Source organism: Sinocyclocheilus anshuiensis, unplaced genomic scaffold (genome assembly GCF_001515605.1).
Source record: "Sinocyclocheilus anshuiensis isolate Anshui unplaced genomic scaffold, SAMN03320099.WGS_v1.1 scaffold502, whole genome shotgun sequence".
NCBI classification, from domain to species: Eukaryota; Metazoa; Chordata; class Actinopteri; order Cypriniformes; family Cyprinidae; genus Sinocyclocheilus; species Sinocyclocheilus anshuiensis.
The window spans coordinates 406,899-421,132 of record NW_015544194.1 but is presented as its reverse complement, the minus strand read 5'-3'; the positions used below and the strand labels follow the sequence as shown (position 1 = coordinate 421,132).

The 14,234-nt window shown below is 36.5% G+C and overlaps 1 protein-coding gene across 1 annotated transcript in view; it reads left to right on the top strand.

Annotated features, from left to right (window-relative positions):
- The window catches only part of b4galnt4b (beta-1,4-N-acetyl-galactosaminyl transferase 4b), an 81,911-nt gene that overhangs the window by 17,240 nt on the left and 50,437 nt on the right, over nucleotides 1-14,234 (top strand). The window contains exon 3 of the mRNA XM_016497083.1: nucleotides 10,518-10,630. Within this exon, the coding sequence (XP_016352569.1) occupies nucleotides 10,518-10,630 (113 nt within the window). The remainder of the gene's footprint in view (nucleotides 1-10,517; nucleotides 10,631-14,234) is intronic.

Genomic DNA, 14,234 nt, shown 5'->3' with positions numbered 1-14,234 from the left:
TAGAGGAACGTCTTTGTACAGATCAATAATTGATTCAGGAGGCAGAATTGTCTTCTGTGCTGTACTACCTGAACACACTTGTACAGTTGCATAGGAACAAGCCTGTTTAGCAGCTATATCAGCAAGAGCATTACCTTTAGCTTCTGTAGTATTAGTTGTGAGATGTGCTTTCACTTTGATCACCGCTAATTTCTTTGGAAGTTTCATGGAAAACATTAAATCTTTCACTAATCCAGCATGCTTAATGGGGGATCCAGCAGAAGTTAGAAACTGTCTACTTTGCCAAATGACACCAAAATCATGAATTACCCCAAAAGCATACCTGGAATCAGTGTAGATATTTGCAACCGATCCTGAAGCTAGCGTGCATGCTCTAGTTAAGGCTACTAGTTCTGCAGCTTGAGCTGAAAAAGGATCTGGAAGATGACCTGAAGCTACCACTTCAGTGGTGGAAGTGACCACCACTGTTCATTCTCAAGTCTGTTACCTTCAAAGACTTGAGCTGAACCATCAACAAACAACTCCAATTCTGCATTCTCTATGGGAGTTTCTGTTACTTTACTCGTAGGTGCGTATGCAAGCGTAACACAATCGTGAGTCATTTCTCCTTCATCCTCTAACACAACTTCAGTCTTTGCAGACATCATACATGAGGATGGGTTCGTTTTTCTTTGTTGAGCTTGAAGTTTCAATCTGGATTCAGGTGAGGAGCTCTATCCGGGTCACGGCGCCAAAACTGTTGGAAACTTTTCCTCGTTGAAGCAGAGACCAGGAGACTCTTGGGTGAGACTCTTCAGCAGAGTTCTTTATTGAGAACGCGCTGCGTGGCGCTGCAGTCAAATGAAGTATTCAGGTATAGCAACCTGCCCCATTTCACCAGTCCTAATTCAATCAGTATAACTACTCAAAGACTGGGGCAGAGGCACCAAGAGCCATTACAAACAAAAGGTGATAGTCTCAGTAATCTGGTTCATTTGACTAACAATAAGAGAACAGGAACAGACAGGAACCTCTTGCTACACTTTGCTTAAGATAATCATTTGTCTGATGTAATTTACCTTAAATGCTAAATACAATGTACTTCACCTTAGTTTTTCATGTGATGCTATGTCAGAACATAGGATCAGCATATTTTAAACAGATTCTTAAATTTGTAATCCCACACTTGGCTTGATTTAGCTTCTCATAAGGTATGGCTGCATTCATACTGTCATATTTAGACGCAGATATGTTTTCCTGTCCTATATAATATATCCTGACATCACTTCTTTAGCACTGTTTTTAGCATGAAAACAAGTATGCCAGTGAAATGCCACCTATTATTTTAAGAACATTTGACACTTCATTTGAATAAATCATATCTGACTTTAATCTCCATTCGTATCAGTTTTCTCACACCTCAAGACAGCATAAAACCCACAGCAAATCATTAAATCATACCCAGCACCCTGCATCACTAAGCTAGAATGATCTTTGTATAGAGTCTGTATTGTTAAAGACCTGTCTTATATGTGAGCGGGTGGCATGATGTAGATGCTTTGTGTGCTGTCACTTCATCAAATAGACACAGATCAGACAGACTGATCCCAGCTCAGACAGCAAGTGTCAAAACCTGTCTGAAAGAATCTGTTCTGCATCCCTAGCTGGATATTCTACATTCCCCTGCAATCAATTCTCCATATTTGATATCTCTAATGTGTCTTCACTAGGGATATGCTGGTATCAAATTTTAAAATGTAAAAAAAGTTTGAAAATAAATAGCCTATTAAGTCTAAATATTGAAGTATTTGGCTCTGTGATGAACATCATAGCAAATACACAAATCTGAATGGCTGTTTAAATAATTTAAACACGATTCAGAAACAGAATGTAGTGCAGCTGCTTTGTTTTACAGGGTTTCCGGGGTAACGGCTGCATTTAAATGAATTATTATTATTATTATTTCTGCAGTTTAGCGCCATCTGCTGTCAGAGAGTGAAAGTGCGCTTTCATCCAGAGCGTCTCTCACATGTTCCGCCATGTGCTTCTCATCCGCGCATGTTTACATCAGAGTGCGCATGCGTCTTTCAGGCAGCATACAGCGGTGTTGTGCATTTTGACCAGTTGATGGGAAAAGTATTCTTAAAATGCATTCAAAATTCGGAATAATTTGAAATATATAATTATTCACGGTATTTAGAAGTGCCCACGATAACAATACCGTGCATATTCATTACCGTGATATATTGCATTACCGAATACCGGCACAAGTCTAGTCTTCACATATAAAGTCCACGTGTTACTCTTCTGGATTATTTAAGTACATAAAAAAATTCTGCTTTAGTGGGGAGTCTGTTCTGCTTCAGTAGCTCATGCTCTGCCATCAATGAAGATATATTGACTTTCATTTGGGGGGAAAATAAGAAAAGGTAACCAGTAGCGTGTGCAGACAATTCTCAGAGGAAGGGAAAAAAAAAACACAATTATCCGCCCAAATTCCAGTTACTTGCACACAATAATGAAGGTTTTTGTTTGGAGCCAAATGCAACTGTTTACTCATTGTAGAAGCTTTGAAACTTGGCCAGATTACACCATCAAATTGGATTCATTTGCATAGAGATTAATGAGAGAGATTGCTGAGCATTTGGCTTGTTCATATACAGTATGTACTAATTACAGTTAGCTGAATTCCAGCTCATTAATATGTAAATACACTAGCCTTTCTCATTAATGCACAAGCCAGTTCATGCTGAAACATTTAAATCATTTACAAGTGCAAGGTAGGCCTAATTGAAATGGGCCTTTGAGGATCTGAGGGTGACCTCTGCTCTTGCTGATACTCTTTTGTACAATTGCAGAATATAATTCTTGCTGTGGCAAATCTGTAATTTTTTCAGGCCGCTTTGCTGCATAGGCTGCAGAGATAGATTAGTTTTCAATTACCTGTGTGTAGTGAAGCCTAAAAGCTGGACTAGCCTCTTCGTCATAGCTGTTAGGGCTATTTAAAGCTCCACATATGAGATTTTGCTGATTCTGAAACTCTGAAGTGTCTGTAGAACTGCTGTGACAGATCTAGGGTTTTTTGGAAGCAATCATTTCAGTTGAGTATTTTATAGCTTCAGAGTGCTGCACTAATGTACTTTAGAAAGTTATGTAAAGATATTATTGGCAAAAAGCAGGAACACGCTACTGGAGAGGTTAATACTAATTAGAAACACTTGAATTATTGATTGATTTGTTTTTTGTTGCAATTAGGAAAAAATCTGTGCATTCAGTCTTTAGTTTTGTAAGGTTTAAAATTAAAATCTAGTATTTATTTGTGCATGCATGAAAGTTTAGGGAAGACATTTTAGTTTTGATATGTGAGTGTGTGTGTTATTCATTTTGGGGTTATTAATATTTGTTTATATTTCTGAAATAAGTCTCTTATGCTCACCAAGGTTGCATTTAATTGATCAGTACAGGAAAAACAAAAATATTTTTTATGATCACAATTTTAAGTGATTAATATCTATTTTATTATGTTTTAAAATGTAAGATATTCTTGTGATGGCAACGGTGAATTTTCAGCAGCCATTACTCCAGTCATGAGTCACATGTCACATGATCCTTCAGAAATCATTTTAATATGCTGATTTGGGGCTCAAGAAGCATTTTATTATTAATGTTAAAAAAAGCTGTGCTGCATAATATTTTTGCGGAAACAGGTGCCTTTTTTTCAGGATTCTTTTAGAAATAGAGAGTTCAAAATAGCAAATTATATTAGAAATAGAAAACTTTGTAACAAGGGATGCACCGAATGTTCGGCAACCGAAATTATTCGGCCGAAAATTGCAAAAAAAGCTCTTTCGGTGTTTAAATAAGCGAAAGGCCGAATAAATTGTACCGAACAATTATATGACGCGATCAAATAGCAACCAGCGCAGAGTGAGAGGCGCGCACTCTTTATTATGCAGCACACACGTCAGCAGTGTGGAAGCATTTAAACTGTTGGAGAAAGACGCAAAAATCATTACAAGCACCGACAGCGAGAGACTGTTTAGGACTGCATAGCATGTCTTCGATGAGAAGAGGAAGGGGTGATTGTTGCTGGTTACTGTATGATGATTGAAATTGCCAAATGGCCTTAAACAATTAGTAAATAAACTGCAGAACGTTATGTTTTCTAATACACGCGTGAATTGCATGTATTCTGACAGCACTGCACGAACTCGCAGCAGATCTGCTTGTTAATCAGGCTTCAAAGTCCAAAGTGCGAGGAAAATCTGCGCTGATACAGTCGTCAGTTGCTCAGTCACATTTTTATCAATTTTTATAAGGCATGTGACAATGCGATACATACGACGTATTCGTAATGAGACTCATTTATAAATCTGTTGTCAACAAAAATAAGCATATGTGAGTGTGTGTGTTATTAATTGAGGTCTTCCTGCGCGTTTCCGCCAAAATAAAAGTTAAGAAAAAGCAAGAACTCTTATCAACATTCAACATTGTGCTTTGTTGGTATAGTGTCTGCTAGAATGTTAAAAATGTTCAGTGTTAAATATTTTTAAATTGTTGTTTTGTAATTTTTTTTTTTTTTTTTGAAAAGCAAGACAAAACTTGACAAAGACAAAGGCTTTTTAATTTATGCAATGGTGAAAATAAATTTGGCAAAATACATGGGGAAAAAAACTCGAAAAACCGTGTTCGGTATTCGGCCTTCGGCCCAGTGTTAAATTTTGTTCGGTTTCGGCTTCGGCCAAGAATTTTCATTTCGGTGCATCCCTATTTGTAACATTATAAATGTTTTGACTGTCACTTTTGGTCAATTTACTGCATCAGTGCTGAATAAAAGTATTCATTTTTTTTAAATCCTCAAACTATACATATTTGTATATGTAAGAACCCCAAATACATTTCCATGCATATACTATAAGGTTTTTCTGTCTTAGTTTGCGTGGAATTGATGTTTTGTTAGATTCGAGCATGAAGGCATGAAGGCATGAATGCTCACACCACTGCTGATTGCTCTTCTGCCTCCACTGTGAAAACCCACTGTGCAGGGAAGCACGACTACTTGTGTATGTGGGTTTCATGATGCAGAAGATAAAATGCCTGCCAAAACTCAATTGTCTAGTTTCCTGTCCTGCAGCTATAGACACTCTTTTACCCTTTCGACAACAACACCACTCCCAAGCCCCTCCATCTGAACAAACAGAACGTCACCAGATGCATCTTATGCCTCACCTCAGACCAAACTGTTCAGCTGATGGCAATTCTCCATTTCAAATCTTTTTAATTCAGCTTAATCCGTGACGGCAAACTCATACTCGCAGACTCTGAGGAGAGCTCACTTACGTAAACTGACAAAAAGATCAATAGCTTCACAGTCACATAAATAAATCAATGTTTTGTGTTCAAGGTCAACACCAAGATCAATACAAACGTCCCTCAAACTCTTTTTTCTTTACACCCTACCTTTGTCTTTTTGTGTGAAAAGATGGTGAATTTTCCTTCCCTCGCTTGACAAATCAAGCCTTCCCATCAGCCATCTGTCCAGATAAATGGAGCATTATTGGTGGCAATATGCTGCATTTTTATGTTCCTCTGTGAATCGGTGCGCATAAGAGTCAAGGAACAAATGACCAAGAAATGTAGGAATTACCATGTAGTACCAGGCATATCTGGGTACAAGGATGTTACATGAAATAGATCAAGGTGAAATATGTCTTATTATATGTATTATCTTCACCAGCTGTGCTGATATTATATATTCTGTCAGAAGACTAGAGAAATCTCAGATGGTTTGGTTTGTGCCTCAAAGATGCTTCAGTTTCTCCATTAATGCATATGTATAGCACTCCCAGAGGAAAATGTTATTGCTCAGAGGTAGAGTCTCAATTATGTTTCATTTACGTGTCCAATGTATTAGATATAACTAAAAAAATCCCTGAGAAGGATATACATAAATGCTGACATTAGGGATGCACCGAATATTCGGCAACCGAAATTATTCGGCCGAAAATAGCAAAAAAAAATCTCTTTCAGTGTTCGGCCGAATAAGCGAAAAGGCCGAATAATATGAACCGAACGAAGCACTGAGATCTTCCTGTGGGTTTCTGCCAAAATAAAAGTCGAGAAAAAGCAACAACTCCATCGACATTCATAAATGATAGTATGGTAATTTTACTGTTGTTATGTAAAATAAAATAAAAAAGTAAGACAATAATAATGATGATAATAATAATTACCCTACAACAGCTCTGTTAATACATTTATTATAACAGTCACACATAGTGTTCAAATTGGGATCTGTAATATATTCTAATGTTTTAAAAGAAGTCACTTCTGCTCAGCAAGGCTGCCTTTATTTGTACAGTAAAAAATACATGCCTGATTCAAGTCTCAAAAATGGCCAAAAAATATTATTTTACTAACTTATTAATTTTAAGCTAAATTGTGCTTTGTTGGTATAATGTCTGCTAGAATGTTAAAAAAATGTTCAGTGTTAAGTAAATATTTTTTAATTGTTGTTTTGTAATTGATTTTTGTATTTGAAAAGCAGGACAAAACAGTAAAAAGCACATTTTGGCAATTTAATTAATGCAATTGTGAAAAAAATGGCAAAATAGGCCTACATGGGGGAAAAATGTGAAAAACCGTATTCGGTATTCGGCCTTCGGCCCAGTGTTTCATTTTGTACGGCTTCGGCTTCGGCTTCGGCCTAGAATTTTCATTTCGGTGCATTCCTAGCTGACATATAGTAATAGCATAGACTATCTATACAGTCCGTGTTGATAACATTATTACTGATTATTATTATTATTATTATTATTATTATTATTATTACTGATTACTTATTATTACCCAGATTATTACTGTATACCTGCTTAATGATTGGACCACGTTTTCTCTAATAACAGGCTACCATTTTACTGGGATATTTTCACATTCTTTATTCGCACAGCTTCTCATTAACCTGCTCATCACATTTCTGGTTCCTCTGTCAATGACAATATGGTGGCTTGCAGAGAAATCACAGTGGTCAGGACCTCTTTTAAATGCAAGATGAGATGAGGCTTCCCTGAGTCTGAGTAACTGTATTTTCTCTAGGGCAAATCAATGACATATAGGGAAAAGTGAGGTAAAACTTTTTTACTTAAGTTGTCCTCTAATAAAGGACAAATGAGATAGAAGTAACGATAATAAACCTAATTATATTTCTGGAAGTCTGCTATAAATATATTGAAACTTATAAATGTTGCTTCTAAAAAAGGTGACAAAACTAAGCAGTGTCATTTTGAAGGATACAATTCATTGGGGAATATGTGAATAATTTACATTTCAAATAAAATGTAAACATAAATGAATTTTTTGTGAACATGTATTAATTTAATTAATAGTTAATCTTTAACCAAGAAATTTTACAGGTATAATTCACCAACATACATCATACTAGACATATTTTATTTGAAATAAAACTATTTTAACCTCCTATCATAACAATTAATTTGACTTGTAGAAAAAAGTTTTAGTATTAAAAATTATTTTCACTTCTTTCATATGCACCAGTCAACTTAGGTGTCATGCAGTAGTCCACCGTCTAGGGCACCATCTCATGGGGGAGCCAATTTCAATTTCAAAAGTCAATTTTGATGTTTTGAACACACTGTGCACTTAAAATTATGCTTTTTGTTGCCACCACCTCCTTTTAAGGGAGATGACCGTATACCTAGGTTTTTAGGAGCTGAACTAGAGATACCTGATTCACGAATCATTCACTCTTTTGATTCTTTTTTTTCTGCCAAACTGGTTCGAAAAACATTCTGAATAATTTTCACAGCTCACTCACAAGCTGAAGTGTTTTCGGTGCTTTGTTGTACACCAATAAAACAACGATGGATGGAAACGTTATAACACAGAAAAAAGTGTGCACTGGTTAAAGCAGATTTTACCAAAAATTAATTGCAAGCAAACCTACGAATGCATCCTATCAGTTTCCAGTGATAAAAAAGATATTAAGATCAACACCTGCAACAGAAGCTTGACTCTGTACTGCAGAAAAACATGTTTTCTAGCAAAGAACATCAAAATAGTAACAGTTCTTTTCTTGCAGCAGGGGGACCATTTTCCAACCTTCACAGCCAGTCTGTAATTTAACTAATTGAAGTTTCACAACCTTAAGTACACAAAACATACTTCATGTAAAGACGGATATGACTGATAGACTTTATGTTCAGTAATCACTGAATGTGTGTCAGATTATTTGAATTGACAACATTTAATGACTGAATGTTATTTCAACTGCTCTGATGCATTCGGTGATTCATTCAGTGAAATGATTGGCCTGATCCAATACAGTAACATAGTTGTTTTTTTGTTTTTTGCCATTTATAGCGCTGAAAAATCATTGGCAATGGAAAAGAAAACCAAAACTATAGTGCCATGGCATGTTATTTTGACATGAACATCAGAATACTATGTAAATACCAATTAACAATTTTCTAAAAGTTTAAATGGCTTTTTGTGCCTATAATTGTCATATTTTGTGAGCATAATCATGCAGTGTTTACATGAAACAGGTTTTTATTCGCATTAGTCTCATAAGTCGTTTATAATCATCTGTCAGTCTTCAGATTCTCTCTGACTCATTTAAGTGGTGTTTGTCATTTGTCTAGCAATACTTTAATCATTGGTGTTCTCGCCATAATAGTTGCCTTCAGGTCTGAAATATTTTTTTTGCATCTGTGTCGACCTCACTCTCTCTTTTATGTCTGTGTAGTTCATCTCAATCTGAAGAGTGGGACAGATTTTATCCTGGTGAGCCCACTTAAAGAGACACAAGCATCAGTTCTGATTTTCCCCAGGTGTAGTTTGCCTTGATTAAACACTGCTCTCCAGGAGAAGACAAAGCCTCTCTGAATGCGAAGAGAGTTCTTGAGGATTCAAAGATGGAAGACAGTAGCTAGAAACTGGTGTGTTCATTCACACATAATTTAAGACTGTTATGTCTTGTAAAAAAGTTTTCGCTACACTTTCCACTGGTTTGATTTGTAGAGTCAATGATGTATTTCATTTACATCGTAGATATTCAGAGAGTGATGCACTCATGCAAGATTTAATGAATTTTTGAAGTATGTGTTTGGAATTGAACTCTCCAGTTGGAGATGGATACTCTCGCCGAACAGGCCTATAGATTTAAAAAGCCTCATTCATTTCTGAGAGAGAATTTAATTTTTGAATCCTAAGACCCAGATGCATACACAATTTTTATATGCTTTTTTGATTAAAGTAAAATGAGAAAATATTATTGTGATACTGTCTGGTAGACATGCTGCTTTCTTTGAATAGGTGGTCAAATTGATGGGACAAATAGCTAGTCATCATCGTTAACCTTTGAGGGGTGATTGTGGAGAGGAGACCTAGATTGATCCTAACTCTTTTGATTCTCCACCAAGTGGGAGTTATTTGTGTTCTTAACTATGCTGTCTGCTCAGGTGTCAAGGTCCTTAAATACAGGCTTTTGTAAAGTCAGTATAAGGAGACATTGTGTACAGTAGCCACTGCATGATGTCTCATCGTGGCACAGTTTATGCAAGGACACCAGATTTGTTTTGTAAGTATCTCTATTATTATTAAAACCACTTAAGCTCGGCGCGTTTTTTGGTATTTTCGCTGTAAAGAAGACACTCCAAGCTTTCAAATGAACCCATATATGGGCTGATACCATATAAGGAAGGCTATGTAAGTGAAGCATAAACATTTTTAACGTCATTTTGGACCCGTATCCGGGTCCGCAGAGTTTAACTGGTTTTAAGCAGTATTGTCTCCCCAACAGCCCTCAGGATCAAACTACAAACCTTTTGACCATCATCCTAGTTCTGTGACCTTCATGTCAACACCACTGCTTAAGAAGTGGGATGGAAAGATATGCCATGTCTCCGGCAATAAAAAGAAACCAACTGACTTCTTGACATGTTTGATGTTCTCCCATGTTGCTTCTGCATTGGCTTTCCTCTATCAGTGCTGACATTGACAACCTTTCAGGCTCCTCAGACTTCAACTATTAACCACCTATTAATCACATGAAAAGATTTTCAATGGAAGAAATCAGGGAAAAAAGGGGATGCTTTATCTGTCTTCCATCTGCCAGCCTGTAATCTTGTTAGTGCCAGATGCAGTGGGACAGGCACCCTGCTCCTTGGATGATAAAATGGCATCCAGTCTCCCAATTTTCCTCTGCTTTCTTTTCCTTTAGTGCCTCAAGATTGAGAGTTTTATATTTGCGGTGCTTTTATTTTAGCTTTTTCATTATTCGTGCCCTCTCTTATCTATAATTAACCTGATTTTGCATACTTGTCTCTCGCTCATTTTTTCATATTTTTAAATTATTTTATAAATAACAATGTTTACATTTGAAAAAAAATTAACATTTTTTGAACAAATGCATGGACAAAATTTGCATAAGTGGCTGGTTTATTCTCATGCTTGATGAAATTGCACACACTGTTCAGTACTTTTTTTCTAAACACTAAAATGTGTTTTTTCCCCCACAGATATGGAGAGGCAGGCAGACGGGATGGGGTCCAGTCATAAGAAACACCTCCCCTCATCTCTCATCCCCTTTGAGCATAAGGATGCTGCTGAAAGTCAGGAGGAGGGCTTGGGGGTGAGTGAGCTGTTTTATATCATAATCAACACATTTTCAAGTATTAAGGTGAAAGTAGTTACACTTGGCTTTGATGTGTTAGTTGATGTGTGCTATGTTTGATGTGCTATGCTTTTAAAAGTACTGTTTAGTGAGTGTTATGCATATCTGCCCAGCAGGATTTGCCCTGTTCACAATATCCCTTTAAATAAAATGCTCTCTAAATGAGGGTTTTGACTAATTCCATGCCAGTGGATTGTTGACATCCATGCATAATATAATCTCTTTTTCTCAGTGCCCCTGTGGGGATCCAGGCATGTAACTGGCTCAAGGGATGAGTCTCATTAAAAATAACAGTACTCTCATATACCAGCACGATACATTTAAATTTCTTGTTTTGTTCTGGCACTTGTATCTCTTTTAAAGTCCCATGAAATTAGATGTTTTTGGCTTTTATTATAAATATGTTAGCCTTAAGCTTATGTATGCTATAAGCTAATGTGCTCCAAAACAGAAAATGTACTGTATGCATTCAAAAATTTACAGTCTCTCTCTTGTGCGTGCTCCAGAGAGCCTATCACATGAAATGAATGCTTACAGTGTTCCGGATAATGACGAAAGAGCCATTCTGTACTGTAATGTCAATGTGTCATGCAAATAAAAGGCATCAATTCAAACTTCAGTCTCACAAACATGTTTGATATTTTGAGCCGATTTTAGAACGCATTGTTTTCATTTGTCACACGCCTTGAGTTTGCTGTGATTGGAACGAATTTAAAGTCTGGTAGTGTATGATGCTCAGTCGGTTAGTGTATGATGCCCAGTCTTTCCTCTGTAGCTATTTACAAAATAGAAAAATTTTGCCTAAAATGCCTAGCGTTTTAAAATCTGTTGAGATTTTAAAAGTTGTGCAGTGTATTCCAGCCTTAAGGGTTGTGAGTTATATCTGTGTATTGTAATAGCCTCATGTAAAGGATGGCATTTTAAACCCTACAGAACTCTCTCATTCATATTGAACTCTATATGACACTCAAGTCATATAGTGTCTAGTTTCTAAATGTTTGGTCGCATTCAGCATTTTGGACAAATGGACACGAAGGAATAGAAATTGGTGGTTTGAGGTGGCTGTGGAGGTCTAACCTGATTTAGGGGTTCTGTGTATCTTTGTCAGCACTAAGATGATTTTAATCATAGTGAGGCTTTTATGAGCCCTTGAGGAAAAAGTACTACTCAGCCTTTCCTTTAACCCCACTTTGGCATGGGAAATTATGAATTATATGATTTTGTGTGTGTGTGTGCCCAGGTGAAAAAGACGTAGTATTAAATGTATTAAAAATATACTTGAAATTCAAGTAGTATGTTTATAATACATTTGTATTCCCAACATGCTTATTTGAAGTGCAATAAAAATATATTGAATTGCATTTTAATATATTTCTAAAAAGTATACTAGAAGTACTTTTGTATTAAATATATGCCTAGTTATACTTCTAAGAAATATGCTAAACAGAAGTATACTTTTAATGTATTTATAAAAAGTATACTAGAAATACTTTGGTAATAAATATATGCTTAGTTACACTTTAAAGGAATATGCTAAACTCAAGCACACTATTAGTATATTTCTAAAAAGTATAGTAGAAATACTATGTTAATAAATATATATTTAGTTACACTTTTAAGGGATATGCTAAACACAAGCATACTTTTAATGTGACTTTTTAGTGTATTTACAGAAAACATGCTTTTGTTGTTTTTCCCGTGCGTTCCTCCACATCCCCAAATGGAGGAACATTTAACGTTTATCGCGTTGGCTCAGGCCCAGACACGACCGACCTCGACTGGAAGGAGACAGTCATCCTGTGTCTGGAGAGTCTCCGATTCCGATCCGGAACCCATCCGCCGGCAGTTCCCGAGTTCCCGAGTTCAGCCCAGGGAGGGCTCCTGATTCCCCGTTAAGCCCAGGGAGGGCTCCAGGTCCCTTAAATTTCCCCAAGTATTTTTTTTGGGGTGGGGGGGTACTATGGCTCCAGTCGTAGAGGCAGGGGCTGGGGCCGCGGCCTCGGAGGCTGCTCCGTGTGGGGGCATGAATGCAGGCTCCTTAAAATTATATTTCCTCACACAAACAAAAACATGACACCACTGAACATTCTTAGTTAAATTTTGAATTATTAATAGACAAATTTGAAAATGCCTTTTCAAAATGTTCAAATATTGAAAAGTAGTTGTAGGAATTAATCGTACAGACACCGTGAACTGTAGTTTAGGAAGTTGAGGCCTAGTAAAATGTTTGTCATAAAATAATTCATGCATGCTTTATTTTTAAATAACCTTTCACAGTTTTGGAAATGTGTTTGTGTACTATTCATTCTTAACATATTTAATTCATTCATTCATTCACTCACAGACTTATTTAGGTGATTTTATTATACTAAGCTTTTTCCCCCAGAGTTAGATGCATGCTTCACTGTTAAAGTTATTATTAAATAACTAGGCCTATTATAACATTGCATTCAGTTAGAGAGCAAAGGAATGACAACATAACCGGTACATTATTGGTTTTGTATTGCTTTTTACCTTCTTCTCTCGAAACTCTATCGTTTTATTATTATTATTATTTTTTTTTTTAATTCAGGAAATGTTCTATTCTTCTTTTTAGCGTTTATTTTAGGCTATAAAACACAGGCGGAGGTGTTTTATCCTATTGGTGATTCATATAAAATAAACGCTAAAAAGAAGACTATTTTGTGAGTGCGGATCATGGTCTCATAGGCTACTATGAAAAATAATGTTTAATAAACACAATACTATGCATCCCGCACCGTGGTTGAAACTGCCGGTGGGGGCGGGGCCACAAATCCACGAGTTTACAAACCCAAGGGAACGGATTGCGGAAGCGTGCGCACGGATTATGAATTTGTGGGTACGGATTCAAAAACCGAAGGTACAGTTTACAAAATCTGAGCACACGGATTGGAAATTCGTGAATACGGTTTATTAATCCGTAGGCACGTTTTGTTAAAACGAGGGAACAGTTTAAGAATTCGTGCGCACGGATTGGAAATTCGTGAGTACGGTTTATTAATCCGTGGGCACGATTTGTTAAACCGAGGGAACAGTTTAAGAATTCGTGAGTACGGTTTATAAACTGAGGGGACGGATTGCAAAACCGTCGCCACGGATTGTTTTTTTTTCTCCTACAGGTGACTTCCTGAAGTCCTCCGTAAAATTGTTTTGGGGGAACTATGAAATTAATTAGAACATATAGCTGTATGTTCTTATTTTTAGCAGCTTCTGCAAGCGTGTATGGCGTCTGGCTTTTGGAACCTCACTGTGACTTCAGGTCAGATTTAATTAACGTTATTTGTCTGTGCCAGTCTGTTTTTGACACATGCATTGGCAGAAAAAAATTAATAAAATAAAATTAGTCATTATAACATGTACAACATTAACATTCTTTTATTTGCAAAATTAAGTTGTGTATTTATTTATTTCTGATTTCCTGAACAATTTGGCTTCATTGTAATGAGGTTAATGATCTTTGAAAAACCATGATTATGAACATACAATTACTTTGTCTTGAGCTGATTAGCCAACTGTGGTAGTGTTCGTTGATTGGTGTTTA